Source organism: Biomphalaria glabrata, chromosome 18 (assembly GCF_947242115.1).
Source record: "Biomphalaria glabrata chromosome 18, xgBioGlab47.1, whole genome shotgun sequence".
In the NCBI taxonomy this organism is placed as follows: domain Eukaryota; kingdom Metazoa; phylum Mollusca; class Gastropoda; family Planorbidae; genus Biomphalaria; species Biomphalaria glabrata.
In genome coordinates, this window is record NC_074728.1 from 4,279,726 (window position 1) to 4,307,662 (window position 27,937).

General features: G+C 38.2%; 1 protein-coding gene across 3 annotated transcripts in view; it reads left to right on the forward strand.

Moving 5' to 3' along the window:
- Positions 1-2,263: 2,263 nt before the first annotated feature.
- Positions 2,264-27,937, forward strand: part of LOC106055990 (uncharacterized) — a 58,114-nt gene continuing 32,440 nt past the window's right edge. For 2 of the 3 annotated variants that reach the window (XM_056017135.1, XM_056017136.1), the window contains exons 1-12: positions 2,264-2,366; positions 3,797-4,002; positions 8,216-8,417; positions 12,188-12,279; positions 13,223-13,311; positions 14,814-14,939; positions 16,083-16,169; positions 18,596-18,651; positions 21,313-21,393; positions 22,913-23,088; positions 24,048-24,184; positions 26,059-26,148. In XM_056017135.1, the coding sequence (XP_055873110.1) occupies positions 2,321-2,366; positions 3,797-4,002; positions 8,216-8,417; positions 12,188-12,279; positions 13,223-13,311; positions 14,814-14,939; positions 16,083-16,169; positions 18,596-18,651; positions 21,313-21,393; positions 22,913-23,088; positions 24,048-24,184; positions 26,059-26,148 (1,388 nt within the window). In that variant the 5' untranslated portion in view covers positions 2,264-2,320. The remainder of the gene's footprint in view (positions 2,367-3,796; positions 4,003-8,215; positions 8,418-12,187; positions 12,280-13,222; positions 13,312-14,813; positions 14,940-16,082; positions 16,170-18,595; positions 18,652-21,312; positions 21,394-22,912; positions 23,089-24,047; positions 24,185-26,058; positions 26,149-27,937) is intronic. The other variant, XM_056017137.1, reaches the window with a different exon arrangement.

The window sequence follows — 27,937 nt, forward strand, 5'->3', positions numbered from 1 at the left end:
CATTCAGTAGGTTCATGTACGGCAGTAATAAATCCATCAGCTTGCATTTCTTTAAGTTTTTCTTCAACTTTATTGCGTAGAGATGCTGCTAAGCGACGTGGTGGATGAATAACTCCTTTAGCATTTTCCTGTAACTGAATCTTGTATTCTCCTGGCAGTGTTCCAGTTGTTTTCAGCATTTCAGGAAATTCTCTTTGTAACTCGTCTTCTGCCTTGGATTCTATGCTGTCTATCCGTTGTAGTAGTCCTAAACATTCTGCTGTGTCACCACTCAAAATGTTCTCTTGGCTAATGTCTACTACCTCAAATCTTGCTTTCACCTCTTGGATATTATTTTTCAAAGGTAGCACTACTGCTCCTAAAGTCTTAATAACATGATTAGAGTAAGACTTGAGCGACTTTGCTGAATAAGCAAGTTTTACTTTGTCTTTGAGCTTTTCAAACTCTGACTTGACAAGAATGTTACATCTTGCACCAGTGTCGATACGAAAAATTAATGTCTTGCCATGCACGACTAGTTTTACAGTCCACTTGTCTTCGACGACATTGATGTTCTCAATATTACCCTTTTTATACTGGCTACTTGCAGTGCTAACAGATATAATATTTTCATCACTGTGACTGTCATCTTCTACTAGATTGACGTTGCGTCTTTTTCTGCACATTTGAAACCAGTGGTTTTTCTTTTTGCAGAAATTGCATGTGGTTCCTATTGCTGGACATTTTCCCTTTTCGTGGTTCTTGCCGCATTTACTACATAATTTATCTGAGTTGTCTTTAGACTTCTGCTTTAGTACATTGTGTGACTGTCTCTTGATTGCTAGAACTTCTTGGCCCCTAAACATTTTCACTTGGCTTTGCGACATCTCATATTGTTGTCCAATTTCAATAGCCTTGCTAAGGGTCAACTTCTGTCCCTGATCAAGTAGTCTTAATTGTACCTTTTCGTGTATGACTCCACTAATAATCAAATCAATAAGCATATCGTCTGGGTTGTCATACTCACAGTCCATAATGAGAAGCTTTAGGTCCTTAACAAAGTTATCAAAACTTTCTCCTTCTACCTGCTTTCTCTGATGTGCTCTAAATCTAGACACTCTTTTATTTTGTCTTGGCCTTATGTAGTCTTCTATTTTCTTTAATAGCAATTGCGGATCTCCCTCTTCACTATCAGTAATATTTAGAGTTTTGTAAACCTCACGGCCTTGCTGGCCTATCCACATTCCCAGCCATCCGGCTTTTTGTTTACTATCGGCACCAGCTAACGGTCCTTTGAAACAAAAGCTCACCTGCTGTTGAAACCTTAAAAACTCTTGATACAGATCTTTAGCATTCCAATTCAAGATTGGTTGCTCAAAATAAAAAGAAGCCATTATTAGATTAATAAAAACCTTTGTCTGGACAGCTTTTCAAGTTTTATTCTGACACCATGTAGAATATTCGTGTTACACAAATAACAAACTAGTGTTTAAGAGGGAAGACATATTAGGAACTCCATTTATTACGTAAACACAAGCGGTGTTGCACTGACGCGCTAGTGTGCAAATGTACATATATTACTATTATGTTACAGAATAGGTTGCCTGAGCTAGCCAGGAAAACCAGTGACTTGGCAGAATTTGAGTCATTGGTTAATATGCATGAGTAGATGCATGACGCGTAGGACGTAATCGTCTTTTTTGAAGTAACGTCAGTACTTTATAAGATAAGAGATATATTTTAACATGGATTATAAAACTACAATAAATATCATTCCATCAATCCAAGTGTCACTACAGCCCATGGAGGAGCCTTGGTCTGCTCTACCCAATCTTTCCATTTTGATCTATCCTGGGCTTTACATCTCCATGCCCCGACTCTTGGCTGTAGATCTGCCTCTACATCATCAAGCCACCTTGCTTGTTGTCTGCCTTTGTGGGACGCCTGCCTTTTTTTGTATTTGCCAGTGACCAATCTTTGCTTCTTTGTTCTCTGACATTCTTTCGAGGTGGAGCGCCCAACGTAATCTGTTCCTTTTTATTTCCGTTCAAATAAAGATACTGCTTTATTTGTACCCCTTCAAATAAAGTGACCGGTTTTCCACACCCATCCACATGACTCTCCTCAGATTGAGAACCGCTGTGATAAATTGAAAAAAAAAAAATTGAACACATTCACACCAAATATTCCTTCCAATGTTTTAGCAATGTTAGTTCTTTCAACGCACGTTTTCGCGTGGTCTTTATACATAGTAGTTGGTTTCTCGTACAAAAACTAGATCTAGAGATCTTATCAAATACAGAAGTTACTTTAAAAAATAAGATCTATATTTTATTTCAAGATGAATTCTTTGAAAATGTTATTATTCATGCATATCATTCTCTCTGGTGAGCTGAACATTTTTGACCAGACCAAAGATAGTTTTGCGATATTAAACGTTTAAACATACACATATCTCATAGATCTAGATTTATAATAAGATAAGATAAGATAATTTTATTGATACTATCAAATGGAAATTCAGTTTGACTACAATTGACAACCTCAGTGTAACTACTGTACAATAATATTATAGATGCAAATACGAACAATATTCACTCATGAAACACATACACACTCACAACCAGCGCTTTATGAATTTGACGTCTATGTTTCTCGATGACGACAGCTGATCTTTTTTGCACTCTGACCGATAGTTGGATAAAGGAGTTTTTAAATCTTTCTGTTTTAGTCCTAATGGAAAGGAGACGACCACCTCGTTCAGATCTTATGTAAAAGTGGTTTAATGGGTGCAGGTTGTCTTTAGGAATCGTGAGTGTTTTGGAAATGCATCTTTCTTTAAAATAAGGGCCGGTCTTAGAACTTAAGGGGCCCTATTTAATGGATGCTTTTGATGCCTCTCTTCTATTTTTTTTTTGGACAAATACTATTAATTAAATCATTATATCAACATTTGTTATACAACAGTCGTCAACATGCATAGGAAGCAGCTCAAACGCACTAGGTCTAGGGTCTAGTGTGTTAATTAAAGCTACATCAACCATACCATACCATTCACTAAATATGTTAAAACTCCTTTAAAAGCCTGTGACAAGAGCCATGAGTGATATGCTAAATGTAAATCGCAGGCCCTGTAAAGTCTCTAATAATCTCCGATGCCTAAGGCGGATCTTTAAAATAAGGTGGCAAGATAAAATAACCAATGAGGAAGTGCTAGGGAGAGCAGGGTGCCAGGACACCTTAGGAAACATCATCGAAAGTGAACAGTACTCCAGGCTAGTCATGTCGGATGTAGTCACGTGATCAACCAGAAGTGTCATCCAACGATCCGTCGAGTTCTCGACGTCCTTCGGGGACCCTATATAATTGAGTTGATCGAAGCTTTGTCTAAATAGTATAGAGCTCATTTCTGTTATCAGCAGACGTATGATGATACATACATATAAACCTAAAGTAAAACCTCTAACTTTTTCATATCCGTTAGTCTGTTGCATAATTGGTGCCTATATAATAAGCGAAGGTTTAGCAGTCAGAACGGTTAAACGTCACCGCACGCCATTGTTGACCGCTCTTCTGGCGCTGACCTGGGGCGATCTGCGCAAGAACATTCGTGGGCTGTTTAGACCGATAGCTCGTTGCCACGCCACAGGTCTGATTGAATTGGCAACGAGCTATCGGTAACGAGCTACTGCCCAAAGAAAGTGACGTTTCAGGTCAGTGTTAAGGCCTTCTAAGACGACTGGTCTCTATTTGCCTCGACACACTACAACCCTATCCGCAATATCACAAGAGTTATAACAATATTATTTTTTTTCAGAGACTGGTAAAGCGATGGAAATTTTTGGACTTTCAGAATCTTATGTAACTGTAACTGAAGCTGATAATGTCACAATGACTTGTTCAGGAGCCATTTTCTTCAGCCGTATTGACAAGGTCTGCACAGAGCTTCTTGAACTGGTTAAAGTCAACAAGCAGAACGCTGAGACTTTGATTGTGTCATATCCTAGAGTAGGCCAACATTACGTGAGTATCTGTAGGACACTATCATTAAATAACATTTCTCCACCAACGATTCCATCTGAAAAAGGGCCGGATTTAAGGGAGGGCTGCCAGGACTACAGCCCTGGGGCCTCAACAAGAAAAGGGCCTTCACAAAAGAGATAAAATATATATATATCACTTTCGACGGGTTACAAAGGGATAGACATTTGAGAATTCGAAGAAATTAAAACTGGTATTATTATTTTTATTTGTATATCTTTTATAGCTCTTATATAGCGCTACTTTCAAGCTAATAGCATGATCAGAGCGCATTGGTCCCATCGCATTTGTGAGTCAATGGGAGGGGGGTATCTGGGAGAAGGTTTTCCGTGCTGCCTTTGGGCGCTCAGTAAACACAACTCTGCTCGAGTCGGGTGTCGAACCTCGAGCCCCATTTATTGGTAATCTCAATCACGCTTCCAGGGCCATCCTTAATCAAAAGTAAACTAGGCAGTCGCGTAGGGCGTAGGGCCCCCGATTGGAGGGGCTGCACACAGGTAAATAAAGGGTAAAGTTCCACATCTAGACCTTGCCATCTATAGGGCAGATAATGTTATGGTCATCTGATTCTTTGGCCAACGGTTAACGATCAGGGAGTCATGTGGCCAGCACAACAGCCAACCGCCTTTACTTTCCCTAACTTAAGTCACGTACCCATTAGATTTGGATGGACGCCAAGCCATCGCGCCACCGCTTAGGACTCTTAAAAAAAAAGTTGGGGAAAAAAATAGCGAAACATGTCCTCACTGTAATTGCTGGAGTGCACCATGTTTTTTGATAAATAGCGTCATTTTTAGTTTTTATTTCCCTTTTGTTCTTTTTTTTCATTTGGGCCGCTAAATTCACTACGCCTAGGGCCTCCAATTATCTACGTTGGACCCTGATGGATATGTGTCTGAGCAGGACAAAATACGACAGAAAACAAAGCAAAACAAAAACAAACAAAAAAAAATAAAAAAATAAGGAAATATTAAAAAGGAATTAAAAAAAAAAAGCCTTTATTTAAACGTTGCTGTACCAAGAAGACTTGTAAAAGATCTAGATCTATATTAACAATAATAAATCGGAGCATTTTGAAATATTTTCACCAATGGACCTCATTCACCGATCGTGAACAAACAACATTTAGCCACGTGATTCTACATATCTTCTATGCAAATTATGTCATCCATAAAGGCTGTCACGTGATACGTATTTTTCATTGTTTTATCAATATTATTACGTGGCTAAATGTGTTTATTTACGATTGCTAAGTGAGGTCCATTTTGGGGGGGGGGCGCAAATTCATGCTTTTAGATTTCTCAACACGCTTGGATCCTATCGCTTGTCAGAACCAGTTAGGAAAGGAGAACGGGGATAATAGGAGGGAGTATCTAGGTGAATATTACCGTGATCACTTTTTAAATGCATTTATATATAAAAAAATAAGCTAACACACTAAACACTTGCCAGCGAATTGCTTTTAAAAATAGAAATACTTATCTATTGTTAACTTCAAACGTACATTTTTAAATTTCGGAGTTTTTATGACTTGGGTAAAGTAAAGGTCGGTGTGCTGGCCACATGACACCCTTCTCCTTAATATAGGCCCCTAACATCATCGATCCTAGAGATCGTGAAAGGTGAACATTTTACTTTTTTTAATTAAATAACTGATTCATTTTTTTTCCTTTATTCTTCAGTTGTCAGGTCAAAGAAATAATTGTGCAAAATGTCAGCTTGATCCGAGATTGGGTTTGAGAGAAATGAAGTGTACACACTTTTGACCAAATAGACAGACAGACAGACAGACAGAGTTAATATGAGATTATATTAAATGTGTACATAACATGCAAAGTACGAAAAAAAAACAACAACACATAATACAAAGCTTATCAAAGTGGAAGAACTCCGCTATATCTGTCAAAAGTGTACAATAATTAACAGGTCTCATTGGCTCATTTTTAAGTGGATTCATGTTTTGTTATGTAGGCCTACACTACATAATTGTTGATAGTTTCAAATTGGTGTAAAAAAAAAAACGGCTACAATTATAAAAGGGGACAAAAACACAACATATTTTGTTATATCTCTGAATACTTAAGGATTGATTTCCCATCAAACAAAATAATGCAATACCAGTAAGTTTTTTTTTTTTTAATATGCAAAGTTTCAACTTAATCCGAGACTACCCGAACGTAAAATAACGTGCTTAAAATTTCTACTACACAGAAGGCCAGATTGAGTTGATCGAAGCTTTGTCTAAATAGTATAGAGCAGGGGTTCTCAACCTGTGGGTCACGACCCCCTTGGGGGTCGATTGACGATTTGCCAGGGGTCGCCTAAGACCATCGAAAATATGGATTGTTTTTGTCTATTCTTCTTTAGCTGTGTGTGGGGAGGGGGTGGGTCGCGGCCGAGTGGGGGATTCTAAAAAGGGGTCGCCGAGCTTGAAAGGTTGAGAACCGCTGGTATAGAGCTTATTTCTGTTATCAGCAGGCGTAAAGACCTTAGTAGAACCTCTTAACTCTCTCATATCCGTTTGTTTGATGCATAGTTGGTGCCTGCCAATGTGCTACCGAAATGTAAATGGGCCGTCTGGTCATCAAGATGTGACGTTATATGTGAAGTAAAATACTGGTCACCAGGATGTAGAATAGTCTGGGTTTGTGTGTCATGGCACTATACTTAGCCCGTAACAAACATGAACTTAAGTCCGATTTCAGATGATATAAAGAGAACGTATTTAATCAGATTTATGTACTGAAACTTTAAGCATTCAGTTGCAAGTCACTGGTTAAATAAGAAGTGGCATGTGATATCCTTCATGGTAGTTACTTAAACATGATCCAACGTACTGAAATACAAGTAAATCGACATCACAGCGGCATAAAATAATACGTCCTTTAAAATAGGTCTATCTCAGACTAAGTGCAACAATAATAATTGATCACGTCCACATCACAGGGGGGTAACAAAGGCAACTTTGTACGTGCGTACTGCTCCAAGTACAGAAAACTACCACTGACTCTAGGTTTGTAAGTCTCACTTCCTCTTTCTGCTCAGAGGTGTAAGGAAATGTAACTTTATATTTATGTAACAACTGTTTTGGTGCGTAATAAAGTGTCTGCTGTGTGATAATTAAATGTACTTCTCTTCACTTTATTTGTTGTCGTGTATGTCTACTACTGAGTACTACAACTAGAATAGCACAACAAACATAGAGAGTCATAACTTGATGCAATGAGTAGCTAATATGTTTCTATGGCCTCCTTCAGTGGCCAAGTGACTTTGGATCATCTCATGGAAATGAGATGAATGCCTGGGCATTAGCTGTGGTCGGAACGATGTCGCCCACACATCAGTTCCCCCCTCTCCACGCAGCTGGTGTATCCAAAGTCAGTGCCGATACAGTTTGGGGTCAGCGGCGTCGCAGGTCCTGCCAGGGTGTAGCACTGCGTGCTGCAAACTGCCTTAGGATCGCCAGATCCTGATTTTTCCTCAGCGTTGACTCCCGAAGCCTTTCCCATGATTGGCTATAGATGCAAGGCAACAGAGGTTTGAATTCAGAGTTTTACTTCTCTTAGGTGGGTAGCTAGTCATGGCTAACGAGCCCCTCCTGCCCGAAGCTTACTGATTATGGCGCCAGTACTCGCCTTTGCCCCTTCTCCTGTCAGTGAGAACAGTTCCGCCGGACTCAATATCTGAGCCATACGTGAAGGCCATGAGTTAAGTATAAAATAACAACACACTGGCAAGTCCAGCCATCAAGAAATACAATACTTCACAGAAATCAATTATAAAATACAATGGAATATATCAAATACGCAACTAGTAATGCTTTTTACACAATATGCATCATGCGTCCATTCACTTCTATAACCATGGTGACTACCGCTATCTGACCATGTGGTCAGCTATCAAAACGAGGCTTACCCATAATTCCACGCAATCCTTTGCGTTTCAGGCGAAACATGTTAACCAAGAATTTCAAGTGAATCTTGTGTACCTAATGTCACATAGATTCTCAAACAATGCTGTGACGAGGTTTCTCGTACTTTTACTTTCTGGACCCGAGGTGAACAAATAACCCTCAATGCCAAACGAGACTGTGGCAGTTCCACGTCGATTTTTCCTCTCCATGCATCTGCTTCAATGACAGGGCCCCGACCCCATACTTTGAGTGTTTCTTCTTTATATCTTTGTCTACTTGCAGACGAAGCCTGTTCAAGATACCTGGATCCTTCATTTGAAAGGCCACACAGATGTACAGGGACAGTGCAGCAATGTTAAAACCATGTACATCGCCATCAACATTCCTGAGATACAGCTGCAAGACGCTGGGAAATATGTCTGCAGAGTATATTTCCCCAACGAAACCCACCCCATCAATACCTCAACTAATCTTCTTGTTAATAGTAAGTCAAAATAACTGCATCTTTTCTAGGGGTACACCGGGTAGCACCGGCCGGACCCTGATTTGGCCGGATAATAACTTAAAATTCCGGCCGGAGACGGATAGCGTATATACGTCCAGTTCTTCTTCTTCTTCTACGTTCTCATTGTTATGTTGGAGTGTTCAGATGACTAGAACAATACATGAGATGAACTGTTGGAGTGTTCAGATGACTAGACCAATACATGAGATGAACTGTGCAGTGGTTTCTAAATTATGGAGCTCTCCATATAGTTCTCTTTCTATTGGGGTGTTTTGGGGCCTAGTGTCTTATACGGGCCTCTTGGTAAAGAGAGCAGTTTTGGAGGACGTGGTCGGCATTCTCTGGTGATACTCCACATGGGCAGATTTCATTGGTTCCAATTTTGAGCTTCCGGTACATGTGTTGCCGCATTCTGTTGTGTCCGGTCCTGAGTCGAAAGATTAGACGTTGGTCTTGTCGGGATAGCTTATAGTAAGCGTCATCTTTCTTGTGATTTGGATGAAAGCTCGACCATTTCTCATTTATTTTATCTACAATTAATTTCTTCATTTCTTCTGGATAGAGTGCAGAGTTTATTTGTGAGTTAGTTCTCCCACTCTTGGCGAGTGTGTCAGCCTTCTCATTTCCTTCTAGTTGTATATGAGCTGGTATCCATTAAATCTACGTCCAGTAAATAGCTATATACTGAACATTTTGCAAAAACTCTAATTGCATAACTCTGTGTTTGTTTTTGTTTTTGTTGTTTTACTTTTTCCTTACCATATAGTTTGAAACTCTAACCCTCATTAATCAATATAAATTAAAGCTGAAAAGCATGTATTCACATATATTACAAACTTATTCTTGTCACTTGTTTGTTGATGTAAAGTATGTGTATCTTGTACCAATAGTAATAATAGCTGAAGGCTTTGTTACAGCAATACAGGACAGAGTAATCAGGACAAAAAACATTACGAGAAATATAGCCTGAAACTTAATATTATTGACAAATACCTAAAATGTGGAAATGTGGGTGAGTCGATTGAACACATAATGGCAGGATTTTTAGCCCTATCAGATTTTGCCTTTCTAGGTCGTCATAGCTAAGTTTTAAAACTAATACCACAGCACTTGGCTATGACATAATTTGATCGGTAAGAATACTCCTCCCTATTACAAGTACTCACCACAAGAGGTTCTCGAATCTACTGATCATCTGTTGTACTGGCATTAGTCCTTTTTTTGACCGACAAAACCGTATATTTTAATCCCATTATCTGCTGCTCATTGATAAAAAAGGAAAAAGCAGCTACAATTATTGATATCGCAGTACTACTATCTCATAAACAACGAAAATATGGGAACCTAGGCTTGGAGATTTAGCGTTTATGGAAGTTATCTAAAACAACAATATACTCCAAGGTTATATCAACCGAGGGAGCAATAACAACTGACCTCACAGACACCTTCAAGGCCCTTAACATTCCTAGGAACATCTTCGTTGCCTGTCAGAGGGCGGTACTGCTGCAGACCTGCCACATCACCAGAAAATTCCTCGGTGGAAACTGATAAAGGGACTACGATGAATTGTGTTTCCCTTTAGCGAAACTCGACCCTGGCAACGCCAGAGAATGAATACTCGTTCGTTTCTAACAATAATAATAATAATAATAATAATAAGTTAATACACCAACACCTGGCTTTGACGTACAAATTGATCGGTAAGGACACTCCCCCTTATTATAAATACTCTCCGCAAGAGGTTCTCGAGTCTACTGAACATCTGCTGTACTGGGATAGGCCTGCTCTGACCGACTAAACGGTAGATTTCAATCGCCCGGATCTGCTGTTCATCGATAAAAAAAGAAAAAAACGCTACCATTATCGATATCGCCGTACCACTGTCTCAAAATTTAAGAAAAACTGAGATAGAAAAACAAAGAAAATATGGGAACCTAGGCTTGGAGATTCTGCGTCTATGGAAATTGTCCAAAATAACAATATACCCCATTGTTATATCAACCGAGGGGATAATAACAACTGACCTCACTGGCACCTTCAAGGCCCTTAACATACCTAGGAACATCTTCGTTACCTGTCAGAGGGAGGTACTGCTGCAGACCTGCCACATCACCAGAAAATTCCTCGGTGGAAACTGTTAAAGGGACTACGATGAATTTTGTTTCTCTTTAGCGAAACTCGGCCCTGGCAACGCCAGAGAATGAATACTCGTTCGTTTCTAACATAATAATAATAATAAGGATGTTTAGCCTTATTAGTATCTGCCAACCTAGTTCGCCACAACCAAGTTGCAAAGTCAATACATCAACACGCCTTCATATTACAAACACTCGCCATCAGAGTCTACTAACCACTTACTGTACTGGGATAGGCTTATTTTGACTGAACAAACGGTAGATTTTAATCGCTCTGATCTGCTCTTATAGAGAAAAGAAGAAACCGATACCATTATTGCATCGCCGTACCACTGTATCATAATATAAGAAATACTGAAATGAGAAAACAAAGAAAATATGGGAACCTAGGCTTGGAGATGAAGCGTGTATGGAGGCTATATAAACTAACAATATCAACCGAGGGGTTAAAGACAACTGACCTCACAGATACCTTCAAGGACCTTTAACATTCCTAAGAAGACTGTCATCGCCTGTCAGAGGGCGTTACTGCTGCAGATCGCCACATCACCAGAAGATTTCTCAGTGAACACATGTAAAGGGACTAAAATAAAAAAAAAATTCTCCTCTGTCAAAGATCTACCCTTGCAAATATATATATATATATATATAAAATCAAAACAAAGCTACAGAAAAAGCATCCAACTATTTTAATGACACCAGATATTGACGTGTGAAAAATACACACTGAAATTTAGTCCAATAAAGAAAATATAAAAAGAAAGGTTACTTGTTCTCATCCCCCCCCCCCACACACACACACACTTTTTCTCTGAGCCGTTCTCTCTGTCGCCGCGAAAGGTACGTGGGGTAACTCTAGTCCGACTTATATATACTGAATCATAAATATTTCAAATACAAAAACATAATCTAATATAATATAAGAAAAAAAATCAGATTAAAAAAAAAAAGATTAAGGCACATGCCTTGTTCCATATGGACAAATATCTCTTCCTCACTAGTACTATTAGAGCATGTAATGGATTGCCTGAATCAGCCTGAAAAACTAATGACTTGGCAAAAATAGCGTAATTAATTAACATTCGTGATTAGATTGCCATGGGTAGGACGTAATCATCTTTTTTAAAATTTGAAATCACGTCTGTATTTTATAAGAAGAAGATAGGTGCAGACACTATTTTGACATTCCTAGATTGTGTGTCGGTAACAGACCCAGAGATTATTTTGTGGTCGCGAGTACGCTTAAACTTAGCTTGGCTTGGCCACCCATGAAGGGCGCTAGAGGTTCGACACCCCACTCGACCAGAGATGTGTTTACTTAGCACTTAAAGGCAGCACGGAAAATCTTCTGCCAGATACCTAATTCCCCCCCCCCCCAATTGGTCCACAAAAGAGATTGGACCATAGCGCACTGAGCATGCTATACGCTTGAAAGTAGCGCCGTATAAAAGGCTATAATTTATATTGCTAGATTGTGTGTTTATTTTTGTATTATACCAGACCTAGAGACTATTTTCACATTCCTAGGTTGGGTTTTTTATTTTTTTAAAGAAAAAGACCCAGAAACTATTTCGACATTCTCAATATGTGTGTTTCTCTGTGTATTTATAACAGGCCCCAAGACTGTTTCGAAATTCTTCATTTGGGATTTGATGCACACAGACTATTTGAAAGTCTCTATTTGTAACACAGAATCGGAAGCGCGAGTAAGTACTACATATAGACCATAAAACAGTCCCAATAAAGCTCTAGAATCAATTTTCACGTAGAGTATAATTAATTAAATGCGCGTTGGAAACATTTCTTTGTGTTCGCCATTCAAAACCTGCTTTCACTGACATCGAAGAAAGCACCTAGCAGCAGACTACTCAAATCGAGAAAGCTGGAGATTTCTTACAGAGGCCGCGGAATTACACATTTGAGGCCAAAAGGAAATCCACTGCCGGGGACAGAAAGAGGTCGAAATCGACCAATGGGATACAAAGTCTACGTCTTCGCTGATTGGGTCTGCGTGGTCACGTGATATGCTGAAATCCTCATTAATCACCGGAGCAAAAACATTTCTTATATATATATATATATATATATATATATATATATATATATATGGCTCCTTCTGTCTCGGAAGTCAATGGATGCGCCCAGATGAGTCACTGGCTTTGGTTACGTCTTAAGATGGGGCAGAATCTGGAGTGACTGATCAAGCCAATTCTGGAGCGGCAAGAGTTTCCCGCAGTTCTTGCATGTGTATGCATCTGTCCTCGGGCTAGTTGACTGGGCAGCTTTCTTTTTCTTTCTCTTGGCTGACGCAGCTTCGTTTCTTTTGCACTTGGCGATTCGTACCAGCACGTACAGTCTGTCTCCATGCTGGCCCACATACTTTGGTCGATGCCCGTGGCTCTCATGTCTCGCTTGCAGACATCTCTCTGGGTTAGTTTTGAGCGGCCCTTGGGTTTTACTCCCTCTGCAAGATCGGCGTATAAGATATATATATACAAAGTATTTGTTTTAAATATTGTCTTGTTTTAAATCTAGCATTCATTAGTTATTAAGAGCTCGATGTAGAGGGGCTATTGTCTCTCTATATATTTATTTAAAAACATTTTTCGTATCTCTTTTCTTGTTTCTTTCTTTTTTTTTATCCTCCAGGTAACTTTTGGCTGCGGTGGACAAGAGCGTAGGTCAAGACTCGTCAAAAAGCAGTCGTGCATTACATTAACATTGCCAACAAATTCTGAGTAAATAAGTCTGATGATTGAGCTAAAACTGATTAAACATTAAGCGATGACTGATTAATGATCAACCCATAACAATCCAGCGATGACGTTAGTTGTACTTTGACATAAACAAAATCATTCAACTGAAGTCTAGTATAACTAGCTTCACTTGGAATCTACCGTTATTATATAGCTACCATGTAGCTATGATCACATAGGAGCTTACGTCACTATGACTTAAAATATCATGTAGCTATGATCACGTGAGGTCAGACGTAACTATTACCTGAAATATCATGTAGCTATGATCGCGTGAGAAACGACGTAACTATTACTTGAAATGTCATGTAGCTATGATCATGTTGAGATCAGGTGTTGCTATTACTTGTTCTATCATGTTGCTATGACGACGTGAGATCAGACGTAACTTTCAATTGCACTATCATGTAGCTATGATCACGTGAGATCAACCGTAACTATTACCTAAAATATCATGTAGCTATGATCATGTGAGATCAGACGTAACTATCACTTGTACAATCATGTAGCTATGATCACGTGAGATTTTCACTATTGCTTGAACAATAAATAAACGATCTAAGCTATGACTAGCGTACAGAGGCGGATCCCGGTTGAATGCTGGGGTTGGAACAATTTCCCTTTAGAGAAAGCGGCCGTTTTCTTGTGGAGATTGCACAATCTGTGTAAGTAATATTCAGCAGGTGGATAAGTGAAATTGATATTTGAACTAAAGGACCAAAATATGACTGCCTGTATGTGTCGGGGCGCATTTTGAGGTTGGCCTTTCCAAATGAAGTCCAAATCAAGTCAAAAGTCTATACCGGAGAATTTCGATACGCAGGTACAAAAAAAAAGGAGTTCCAGAGAGCAAAATAAGAGAGAGAGAGAGAGAGAGAGAGAGAGAAAGAAAGAAAAAAAGCGGGTCGTAAAATTTCATGGTAAGAGTTAGACTAATTCACGGGCTAAAAAAGTCGGGTTCATAGTTACAATAGTGCCCTTCTATTAGAAGTTCCTACCATTGTAAGCAATATAAAGCCAGAGAAAAATATATGTGTGTGTGTGTGTGTGTGTGTGTGTGTGTTGTATGTCTGTGTGTGTGTGCGTTAACAGGTTGAGTTAAGTGATACGATCTTTAAAAAAACAAAAATTACTCGCTTCTCAAATCTTTGGTTAGCGGTGATTCTTACACTTCCTTAAGACTCACTGAAGATATATTGATATTTCTTAGTTACTGTCTCCCAGTTTTGCCATAGTCTGCAAAAGAGCTCGCTGCTCAGCAGCGAAAAGCTGGTAACAAGAAGAAGAAGTCTCCCACTTAGTTATACTCCAGATTTTTTGCTACGTAATATAAACCAGGAGTTGGATAACTCTACTTGACATATCTGTCTGTTTGTTCCACTTCTGTCCTATAAAGCGTCGTGGCAGAAGATCTTGGCTTAAGTGTGACACGATGTAAAGTAGTGTCGCGTTAATCCAGTAAATCCATGGATATTTTTGTCCAGGACTGACTACTGCTACATTGACAGTGATGGTATGGTGACAGCTCAGGTACTCTACGGCTACAAAAAGTTTTACGAGGTCTTCATGGCGATCCCAGAGAGCCGATGGGGAACAAAATATCTAACGAGGTAGGATTAGCTAAATGAGTTGGCGATGATGAGCCAATATGAAATTAGTATCATGTGTCAAGCTAGTTTTGAGATGTTTAGTCTGAGAGTCACTAAAACAAATTTGGTAAAGCTCCAGACATTTGTTAACAGATGCCTACGCGGATATTAAGAATTAGGTGGCCAGAAAAGATAACTACTGTCGATTTGTGGGAGAGAACTAGACAAAAGCCCATAGCCCAAGATCACAAAACGAAAATGGAGATGGATAGGACACACTATGCGAAAACCAGCTACCAATGTTGACTGGAACCCACAAGGAAAGAGGAAAGTGGGCAGACCAAAGCAAACCTGGAAGAGGTCAGTCATCTGTGAAGCTGAGTGTACAGGAATGACATGGGAGCAGATGAAGAAAGCTGCTCAGAACCGAGTTCGGTGGAGAGGTGTGGTTGCGGCCCTAAGTTCACCTGGTGCGCAGGATTAAGTCTAGTCAATTCAGTCTATCTGAAATTAAAACTTTGTCTACATGATTTTAAGATTATTAATCGCCATGAAATAAGGATTATTTGTCAAGATAACTTTAAGATAAAACATCTTTATGACTTTGTAATTATTAATGCAAATTAATTTTATTGATGCTCAGTTGCAATGATATTTTAGAGATTTTAAAAAAAAGGTGTAGGTCTCCATTTCAGACTATTAATCAGAAGTTGTCAACGATATAATATAGACAGACAGACAGACTAACAGATAGATAGATATAGATAGATAGACAGACAAACAGACAGACAGACAGACGGACGAACGGAAGGAAGGACGGACGGACGGACAGACAGACAGACAGACAGACAGACATACAGACAGACAGACAGACAGACAGACAGACAGACAGACAGACAGACAAACAGACAGACAGACAGAGATAGATAGATAGATAGATAGATAGATAGATAGATAGATAGATAGATAGATAGATAGATAGTAGGTTGGTAAAATGTTATCCAACAAGGCGCAACTATTGAAAGTAAATCATTATAATAGAAGGTTCAAGAAACAACGACATATCTTAGTAGACTTTTACTTTGAATATAATTTTGAAGCAAATAGTAACATTTTTCTTTTTTCCTGTTCTATTCCAATCCAATATTTTTTAATTTAAATCAGCATGAAAATAGGATCGGCTACTTTGTTCTCTGCCGAGTCAATAAATGTTAATGTTTATCCAGATAAACATAGGATTACTTTAAGCAGGTAAGATTTTGATTTTTAGCGGCCTTCCCCCCGAAAGGGTAAAGGCGCTACTAGTTTTGTGTGGCTGTCTGTCCGTCTGTCCGTCCGTCCCGTGTAGATCTCAGAAACTAGAAGAGAAAATGAAAATCGGACATCATGATATTTTAGATCATTCAAAGTTCTGATGCAAAGGTTATTTTTTTCTTTTCCGAAAGTGAACCATCTAATTTTTAAAATTATCTATGCAAAAAGATTTTTTTAAAAAATACACCACTTTTCAATGAAATTTTCAGGGTAAGTTTTTTTTTTTAAAAGTCACAGACTTCTTACTTGATGAATTAAGCTTTTTTCATAGATTCGCGCATTGGTACAAAAATTCACAATGGTAAAAGTGTCAATGGTTCATTACAAAAATATATTTTCCATTGATTAACTATCTCATTGAATAAAATACTGATTAAAATGTTGTTTTTAAAAAAAGAATTTTGATTCGAGCTTCGTTTTAGCTGTAAGTTTGAAAATAACAGCTTTTATGGCACGCAGTTTCGACATATCCTCATTATAGGGGCTTACACAGGCTACAGTTGAGATTCTAAATAAGACTATATAGAGCCCAGATCTAGAATCTCGGTGAAGACTGGGATTTTGAATTTCGGGATTTTTAGGGCGCCCCTGAGTCCACCCAACTCTAATGGGTACCTGACTTTAGTATGGGAAAGTAAAGGCGGTTGGTCGTTGTGCTTGCCACATGACAACCTGCTCGTTAACCGTTGGCCAAAGAAACAGATGACCTTAACATCGTCTGCCCTATAGATCGCAAAGTCTGAAAGGGGAACTTTACTTTACTAGGGCAACTAGTAGGACGCAATCATCTTTTCTTGATGGAACCTCTGTATGTTATAAGATAAGAAGGTAAGCTCTTAATTTCATTAGCACTATAAGTTCTAGTATCACTTTTCTCCCAACCCAAACCCACCTTCCCTTACATAACAACAAAATAAAAAGCCTATTTTTAGGCTTCTCATGTCAAATATCAAATATAACAAATATCTAATATAAACCATTCCATTTTTTTTGGCACCCTTTGCATAGTATCCGTCTCAGACTTTGGACTTTTGAATTTTCATTTAAGCATTTCTGCTAGGGAGGCGCGGTGGCTGAGCGGTAAGGCGCTTGGCTTCCAAACCGAGGTCCCGGGTTCGAATCCTAGTGAAGACTTGGACTTTTAACTTCGGAATATTTGGGGCGCCTCTGAGTGAATCCAGCTCTAATGGGTATCTGACACCCTCGTTAACCATGGGCCACAGAAATAGATGACCTTTACATCATCTGTCCTATAAATCACAAAGTCTGAACTTTACTTACTTTTTAATTTCTGCTCGCCTGGATCAGTTTAAAAGAAACTTCACTATTTGCAATTCAACTCATTCAGACCTTGAGATCTAAAGGGCAAATAATGTACAGGCCATCTATGTCTATGACCAACAGTTCAGGAGGGTGTCCCACGGACAGAAAACCAACTAACCTATTTCTTTTCGCCAATTACTAATCTCCTATTCATCCTTGCATTGTTTTGGTTCTGGAGAGCTCTTGATAATTGGATCAGTCAGTCAAACACTGATATTTTGCATAGATTAAAGATCTCTCACTTACACAGCCTGCGACGAATAAGGTGCATCTCCTGAAGGGATCATGACTCAGACCAGGATGTTTTGAAACTGGCCTATATGCGCAGTAAATATGCTTTTCCGACTGGCCAATAAGCACAGCATCTATGCTCCTCTGACACATATAAGACTACTCTGGCTCGGATACGTCACCAGCATGACAGCTGGAAGAATGCCTAGAGAGTCACACCCATGGGTCACTCAAGACTAACCTATAGAAGTGTCTGCAAGCGAGACATAAGAACTACTGGCATCAGTGAAAGTATGTGGGAGGAGATAGCCCAGGACCGGACAGCATGGAGACAGACTGTGTGTGCTGGTACGAACCTCTCGAAAAAAAAAAAACGAAGTTCCCTAGGTCAAGAGAAACAAAATAAAAACAGCGCCCTAAAACAGGTGTATTCATACACGAAACGTAGCAAGCTCTGTAAAGTGGCCAGAACAACGATCAACCTTTACTATTTACCCCAACTAAAGGCCGGTACTCAATAGGTTCCCATTACATGTGTGTGGACTCTAGTGGCGTCATGAAAATCTCCACATTCAAAATTCCAGTCTTTGTCGAGGTTCAAACCTCTAACTCCTCAGTTCATTAGCCAAGCGCTTTACCACTCAGCCAACCACTTTACCACTCAGCCACCACAACCCCGTAATGTTTAACAGAAGCTTCATTATACAGTGCTAGAGTAAATTGTTACACTATATACATTTTCCCTGTGCATCATTTGATTTCAAATGTTATTTGCTATTTATAGTAATGTTTTGTTTTTTCCATTCTAGCTTAAAGCATCATTCTATAGATATTGATGACAAGGAAACGGGAAACATTGAATCAAGTATAAATCTAATTTTTAATTGTCTTTACTTTTTCCATTGAAATTTTTTTTTTCCGTAAAAACATTATACGTACTAAATTACACGTTTAAATGTGCAATCTATATGTATTATCATTAAATACACAATTTATCCTCTTAATTTGAATATATATATATTCTTATCTTATATAATACAGACGTTACTTCAAAAAAGGAGATGATTACGTCCTACGCGTCATGCATTTAGTCATGCATATTAACCAATGACTTAAATTCTGCCACATATATTTATATATATATATATATTAAGGAGGCGCGGTGGTTGAGGGGTAAAGCGTTTTGCTTCTGTGCCAAGGTCCCGGGTTCAAATCCTGGTCAATCTTGGATTTTTAATTCCGGGATCTTGGGCGCCTCTGAGCCCACCCAGCTCAAACATTAGTTGGGAAAAGTAAAGGCGGTTGGTCGTTGTGCTGTCCACATGACAAACTAGTAAAACTGTGGGCCACTGAAACAGATGAACTTTGACATCATCTGCAAGGTGTAAAAGAGGAACTTTACTTTCTTAAAAGATATTAAGTGTGTTAATAAATATTTAATTCTCAAACATCTCAATTGAAATGTCTTTTTAAAAAGGACAAGATTTATGACATTCCTCAGACCGTTTTAATGTCATGTTGTTTAAAAGACTGATAAAATGTTTAGAATTGTTTTTATATTATATAGCTTAAGATAGTTGTTGCGGATTCGGGCAAACGGATCCATGTCCTAATAATGGCATCAGTAAAGAAATGATAACTAAATGATATAGATTCTAATGAATAATGATAATAGTAATAAAAAATAAGGCCCTTCTTCTAGTCAAATAATGAACAAGGAGGAACGCATTGGATGTAGCTACTCAACCCCAGCTGCGACCAACACATTTCGCCACATCCAGCGAAGACGTAATCATTGTACGCCACTGATCGATTAAGTTGTTTTTTTTTAACTCTTTCTCTCCTAACCAACGATACAAACGTTGATTCCATCAGAATGTGGTAAATAATTACGGAGAGAAAGAGTTAAATCCTCTTATGTTTGTCCTCAGACGAAAATTTTCGTATATGTCTCAATGGCGTATCTCGCGGACTTAGTTTACGATCTCCAATTGTCTCGTTCCCAATCCGCCTGCAGACAGGTGCTGTCTTCTATGACCGTCAAAGAAAGTTGGCAAAACAAAAGCTAGTCTATCAAGCGTTTCTAGGAGATACCTCTCTTACCCCGACCACCATTCAGCTCAACAAAAAAAAAAAATATTGCTTTCATCATACGATCATAACGGATTTCCCCTCGGAAGCACTAGCTCTCGATCGTTCCTGATAGTGTCTACCCTGGGAAGGTACAGGGCTTTGTCCGGGAGGTGGGGGTTAACTACGAAGATCTGATTTGTGAAATTGTGACCCTATAATATTTACATAACATTTTTTAAATAATTATTAAATTTTTACTACCTTTACTATTTTAACTGTGAATAGACCTTGTTTTTCAATGATTTAACTGTATGGAATTTAGCTCTTGTAAAGGAGAGTAATTCTTGAAGGATTACGGGCACGACATGGCCTAAATTGTGACGATGTGCCAAAAACTAAAAAAAAATCAAACTCGTTCCTCGCTCCTTGGAATCTCGAGATGTGAAGCAAGAAGAGTGGCCAGCGTGAAAGAGCGCCGAACCAACAAAAAGCTGAGAGAAGAAGCAGGCCTTTCAGCACCTGACCATACCTACCCAGGCCACGTATGCGGCCGGCTTTTTAAAGCTTTGAAATTTTATACTAACAATAGATAAGAATAAAACCTTCTAATTTCAAAAGTACTTCGCTGGCTCAGTGGATAGTGTGTATACTCGAGGAGACTTGCGGAGGCTTAGGCCCTCGAGTTAAAATTCAGGTCATTCAGCTTAATTTTATTTTCAAATTCTTTCACCCCCTTCCCAACTGGGCCAGACTAGTGACAGGATCATAGCGTATTGAAAAAGCTAAAATCATGATTGCGCTTAACAAAAACAATTGGTAAAAATATTTGTAATCGCAAAGATGCATTATTGTTAAACTAGATCTATTACAAATTATATTACCCGACTGATCCAAACTATTTGACACGACTACTATCAATGCTATCTGTTTTTTTTTTTGTATGTTTGTTTGTTTGATTTGTTTAAGCATTTTTTCTTGTTAAAATTTGTTTTCGTAATTATAATATAATGTTAAGTGGTTTGTTTTTTTTATAACCCCTTTAATAAGTTAAATTGATTCCATTCCATATTGTGTAATTTGACAGACGTTTAATATTTTACTATTGCTGTCAACTAATCCTATACTCGTAGAATATCAAACCATGAAAAAAGAGCCTGAAGGCGTTCTTTCGAAAGAGTCCCGAAAGTGGCTGAAACTAAGCGATTTGTGTTAAAAGTTTAAAAATCGATGCAAGTTTATCCCATGACCTAATAAGAACTTAAATGGTGCATTCAGTTTTATCCATTGTTCTGACTATAATATGTTTTTTTTTCAATATATATATATATATATATATATATATATATATATATATATATATATATATATATATATATATATATATATAAATATATATATATATATATATATAATATATGTGTGTGAGCCAGTACATACTAATGTCTCTTAACAGAATCCTGGACTTCACGTGTTTTTAGTTCCAGTGTTCCTTTTGGAGTGATTGTCTACGAAATCTTTGTACAATTGCATATAGGTAATACAAACGTTTCATATTTCAACCATGTTTAAACTAAATAGTAAGGTAATCCTGTCAGACGTTGCGATTCGGGGAGCAGACGATGTAAAGGTCATCTGTGTTTATAGCTTACGATTAGCTATGGTATTGTGGGTGCCGCACATCGACCAATCTCCTTTGCTTTTAGGACCTATACGAGTTGATAGACTTACGGGCTTCCTTAGAATCCAGAATTTAAAAAAAAAAAAATCTTATTTTTCACCTGGATTCAAGCCCGACACCTGTCGGTTTTGTACCTAAGCAATTTACCACTTAGCTAAATTCCAAGCATCTCTCCCCCCGCCCCTTCCCTCCGAAGTCTTAAATGGTTTTAAACTCATATTAAATTCTTCTTCATTTCATTTATTGAAACGAATGTTCACTCCAGATAATAGGACCACCGGTTTGTCGGCCCACGCCCAGATACTATATTAAAAGTAAAAGTTCCCCTTTTAGACCATAAGGGCAGATGACCTAAAGGCTATCTGTTTCTTTGACCAACGGTTAACGGGGGCGCCATGCTGCCAGAACAACGACCTACCTCTTTTTACGTTCCCTAACTAAAATCAGGTACCCATTAGAGCTGGGCGGACTCAGGCACGCCCTTTAGCAACCTGAGATACAAAATTCCAGTGTTCACCGAGATTCGAACCCAGGACCCCAGGTTCGGAAGCGTAACATCTCAGCAAGTACGGTTTAATGAATTCAATATATATATGATCTTTCTGAAATGCTAACAAACTGTGCTGTTTAAAACGGGTTTTTGCGAGAAATGTTTACCCCAATACGATAATGAAAAATAATAAGGCTTGTCATCGAGTCCAAAGATTAGTGAGGAATGTAGTATTTCCCGTGGATGCGCAGCCCCGGATGTGACCTACATATTTTGCCACATCCGGGGTAAGCATAACCATTGTCCGCAGGCGGTCGATTTAGATTTTCTTTTCGCCGTCTGCGTTTGTCCTCGGCGGCGGATTTCCTTTGGTCTCAAATGTGTATCCCGCGGCCTTTGTGAGTGACCTCCAGTTGTCTCGTTCTGAAGTCGCAAGCAACCAGGTGCTCTCTTCCATGCTAAGGCAAGCTGGCGCCTAAGCTGGTCTTTGAAGCTTTTCCGTGAGGAGCCTCTTTTATGTTGACCACATTTTAGCTCCCCAAAAAAGACTGCCTTTGGCATACGTTCGTATACCATACGAGATACGTTCCCTGCCCAGCGTAACTGTCGGACCATAGGAAATTCCTGTATGCTGTCCATACTGGCGTTCACATGGACATCGCTTTTTGTAGTGCGGTCTTGCCACCGTATGTCCATGATGGAGCGGAGGTAGTTATTGGGCAACAGGCATATACTTAAAATTTAGCATTTAGAGCCTAGGTGTGGGCTGGATAAGGCCCGCAGGCTATAGTTTTGGAATCACTGGCAGAAACGTTAAATTTAGCATATAGCGCATAAAGTGTCAAGTTTATGAAAACGTTATCTTTGCCCCCCCCCCCTTTACAGAGACAGTGCTGCCCGAGGTCGAACTTGACCAGTACGAGTACATATCTTACTGTATAGGAGCACACGTTTGTGATTGTATCGTGTATGCTCCAGCAGTCCAGACCTTCGATGTCCATGACATGAAAAGTCAAAGCGTATTCTATTATACCTCCTCAGTTTCCAAAGAAACGTTTGTGGTAAGTTTCACTTGTTCAACACGGTGCGATGATTCGTTCGAATACAGATTAAAGCTTATTACAACAAGATTACAAAGAGAGTTTGTGTTATCGCACAAACTCAGAGGCGGCCCCCATCGAATTTACCAATATTCAAGTCGTAGTTTTGATCGTTTAAAGAAATAAATTTTTAAAATCATTCGGCGTCATTTTTCACATAAAAGCAAACAGGACAACTCGTCGTCTTTGATAAGACTCTTCTAGCTCTTCTGGAATAAGTAGAGTAGCGTTACCTGATCAACAAAGAACAGCACCAACAGACAGGCCCCACAAAACGAATAGCTTCTATACCCTTTCTTTGGCCTCTAATAAGTGTATTTTTACTTCTCTTTTTCTTTTTTATGGCCCAAAAATGAAAAACATAATAAATCTATATATTGTCACCGAAAGTAAGTTGCCCTTTTCTGTTAAAAAAAAATACTTAATAAAATTTCCTCTGATTGATAAATCAATAGTTACTTCATGTATTGCCATCGACTAAGGATAATTTACTCTTTCTCTCCGTAATTATTTTTCCACTTTTTGAAGGAATTCTGTTATGATTGGGCTTCAATAGCTTTGTTGTTTGTTATCAGAAAATGTTGTACTTGGTATAGAATTAAAGGGAAATGCATGCTCTTTTTATATCTATTTCAAAGTCAAGTTTAAAAAATTAAACATTAATTTAATTTAATGAGGCCAAAATCAACGATGGTATCGTCGATTAGGAGAGAAAGAGTTAATGATAAATAATTGTGTTGTATTTCATATTGATCCGAGGTTGGGTGTGGTAGAATTAACATGTAACAAATTTTGAAACGAAGACTGACAGAGTGAGTTGATAAAACGCAATAATGAAAACTAGGTTTCGTTATCGATTTGCTTTTCTTGCACAAATTTTAAAAGTTACTTTTTTGTTTGTTTTTGATCACCATTTGTAGCTCCACTTTGGACCTTATGTTTTCCATAGCAATCAGGCAATGCAAATAGTCGTTTCCATACAAGGTCGCATCCTCAAAGATGCATTTTTGTGCACTGTGGTCCCGTCAAATCTTTTCTTGGCAGAGTATTTAGCTACGTAAGTTGTTTTTTTTTTTTTTAAATAAAAAAAAAAACAAAACAAAACAGAGCCCACGCACCTACAAAAACTCATTACCACACACACTCTTGCAAAAAAAAAACAACACACACACCTTCACACACATCCACTCACTCCCATCCCACACAATCAAAGACCTTCACACACATTATTAGAAAGTTGTAATTTGTTTTCACCAAGCTTATATCCACTCACTCTGTCTATTATGTAAAACGTTTGTACACGTTATTTCTTTGGCAGCCAATCTCGAATGAAGCTGAATTTTGGGCACAATTATTTCTTCTAAGCGACAACACAATAAACAATTTTTTAAAAATTACCAGTTAGTTATTTAAATATTGGTTATTAATTATTTTCTTTGGTATCAAGGGAAACAAATTTTGCTTGACTGAAGTGGTGATATGAGATGAATTAATTCCCTCTACAGGTCGCTGCTCAAAAAATGTAATAAACAATATACAATATAATGTAGTCATAAAAACCCAATAGCAGCAGAGTGGTTAGCACGTCGCCCCGAGGAGGCGTGAGTATGAGTTCGAATTCAGGTCTTCCGCCCCCCCCCCCCCCCCATCCTTTTTTATTGTAAATGCTTTCCAAAACTGATTACGGTAAAACCGAACCAGATATCTCCTTCTTCCCTCCCCCCCCCCCCCCCCAAAGGACCTCATTCACCAATCGTAAACAAACAACACTTAGCCACGTGATAACATTGATGAAACAATGAAAATTACGTATGACGTGACAGCCTTTATGGATTGCGTGATTTGCATAGATGATATAGAGAATCACGTGGCAAAATGTTGCTTGTTTACGATTGGTGAATGGGGTCCATTTCCAAACAAATCCATATATGTGATAGGATCATAGCAAATTGATGGGTGCCGGGTCGTGCGGTTTGCGCGCTGTACGTTCGTTCGGACTTATCGAAGGTCCCGGGTTCAAACCCTGCCCGCTGCCATCCTCCGACGTCCTGCGGGAGGTTTGGACTAGGAAGTAAATTATCATCAACTCTGAAGGAACATGCGAAACATGTAAAACATTTTACAAACAAATTGAGCAAGCTAAAAATCATTAATTAGCGGTCAACAAAAAAATATGGTAAAAACAGTTTTTAATCGCACAGACTTATTACTTTTGTTCTAGATATATTACACATTTAATTACAAGTTTAATATTGATAAAAGGTAGTTTTGATAGATATGGCTATAAATCTATAATTATTTCCCTTGTGTAAGCTCTTTTTTTTTTTATATATATATTTTACATTAATGATTACTTAAACGTATTATTCAATACATGGTATTTTGTAATGCTCAAATGTAATTTTTGATTGTAAACAGACATCTTAATTTATCATCCTTTTATGAGCTAGATTGGTAGTTGAAATTGGGTCTAACCGAGACCAGTCATCATAATAGGCCTGGAAACTGAATTGTGACGTGTCACTTTGCTACTGGCCTTGTGAAAGGTCAGTGCTCGGGTCTTCTTTGACGACTGTTGTCTGCAACAGTACTGCGCTCTTTGTATAGTCGCAGTCACCATGAGCTAATTAAATTATCTGTCTAAAGTCTAAAGTCTAGGTAATGAATGCCGATATGTTCAACCTACCCTTGACAGAAAATTAGATCTACTTGTAACCAATGCAGAATAGTACTCACAACTTCTCTAGCATTACAGAAACATCAACAGAGACTATTGATAAGGGTCTAAATAGTTACCCAAAATATGCATCTTTCACATACCCTATTTTAAACATTGAATGTTTAAATTTATAGACAATGAAAACCAAAACATTAATGGGTATAATAATGCAAAACAGTAACTATGTTCCTTTTTTTATACTTTTTGTCTAGGCTACCAGAGGAATATGCAATACATTTTCTTATCATCCTTATTCCAGATAACTTGGACGTTATTATGCTAAATAATCAAAGTTTGAGTAGGTAAGTCAAAAAAGAAGGTTCAAACGTACTTGGCCTGTCGACAATGCTTCTTTGTAGAATTACAGACGAAATGATTATTTTAGGAAATAAACAAGGTTACAAAGATGACGGACTTGGTGTGGAAACACAAACTCAAAATCGGACCCCCAATGTGGTCCACCTAGGCAGGTAAAAAGGCAGGTATCAATATTTTCAGAAAGAACATCACAACTAATTCTATCAAAGACAAATTACAGAGAAGAATGGAGAAAGAAGGTTAACAGATCTTGTGTGGTGCCCCAGCGGTTCAGCAAACCAAAGGATAGGTGAAAGTGAATGTGAAGTCAAATGTGAACTTGGCCTAACTGGAATCTAGTAATAAATATCTAATTGATCTAATTGTTTTGTAAAGCGTCAATATCTTATTCAAATCCTTTAAATCCAGTTTTAAAAAATTCCATTACTTCCATGTTGATGCCGCACCATTGGTTCACGCGATAATATGACAAACTACTTAATAATTGCTTTTTTAAATTATGTCCCACTTATATACACACTAAATAGATTTTTTTTCTAAAAAAAAAAGAGTAAACATTTCTTTGTGTAAATGTAGTAGTTAATATGACAGAACTTCTTAACTTAACAATACAAATGTAAAAAAAAAAAGTATTTGTCAAAAAATCTAAAACCATATGCATAAATGTATTAGAAATATGGCAATTGGTAGCCTCCCCTACTAAAGAGCCTCCAGTGTTTATTACTATTAATAGTGAATAGTTGTAAAAGTGGTGTATTTTTTTATGAAAAAACTTCCATAAGTGATTTAAAAAATTAGATTTTTCTCTTTTAGAAAAGAAAAAAAGTGGCTGTTGCATCAGAACTTTAATTGGACTAAAATATTCTGATGTCGAGTTTTCACTATCTTTTCTAGTTTACAAGATTTAAACGGGACAGACGGACAGTAGGTCTTACAGACATTTCACACAAAACTAATAGCGTCTTTTCATCTTTCGGGGGCCGCTAAAAAACAAATATTTAAAATTAGCGTCTTTTTCTGTATCACGACTATTCCTAGTCTTCTTCTAACATCAGTTCTTTTTTCTTCTCTTCAGTAACGCAGAAAACCTTTTTGTAAATGATGTTGAATGGTGTAAGGTTGCAGAATGCGAATGTCGTGTAATGCTGGGTTCTTGCTTCCTGAAGTACTCTTAACACGTGACAAAACAGATACTATAAACTGACCTAAGTCCGTTTCAGCAGACAAATATAAAGTTTATTTTACAACATAATAATAATACTGCACTCCTTGTTAGTGCTACGAGTCAAGAAATAATAAACAATCCTATCCGCATAACAGCGGTATCAAAAATATCCAATACGTTAATCACAAATCACGTCCGCATCTCAGCGGGTAACACTGTGCAGAAATATAGATCAACTAATACATGTCTCAAAAATACCACTGGCAACAACTGCCCATAAATTACTTCCTAACTGAGATTACTACAGACTTTTCTAAGTCGCTACTGTCCATCCCGGACCAAAATATACTTGACCACTCGGTCTAAAGAATACCACTTGACTTAACTTGACTGCTTGACTTGACTGACTGAACTCAAAGTCAACTTCATTCATTCTACTTCCTGTTTTCTACATCAGGAATTCCACGTGTCTTTTAAACTCTTAACATGACGTGAACTTTAGACCATGCAATGTCAACTAAGACTGTGGCACTTCCAACAACCTTTCTTTTTTCTTCTCTTCAGTAACGCAGAAAACCTTTTCATCAGCAGCTCATCACCCTTACACC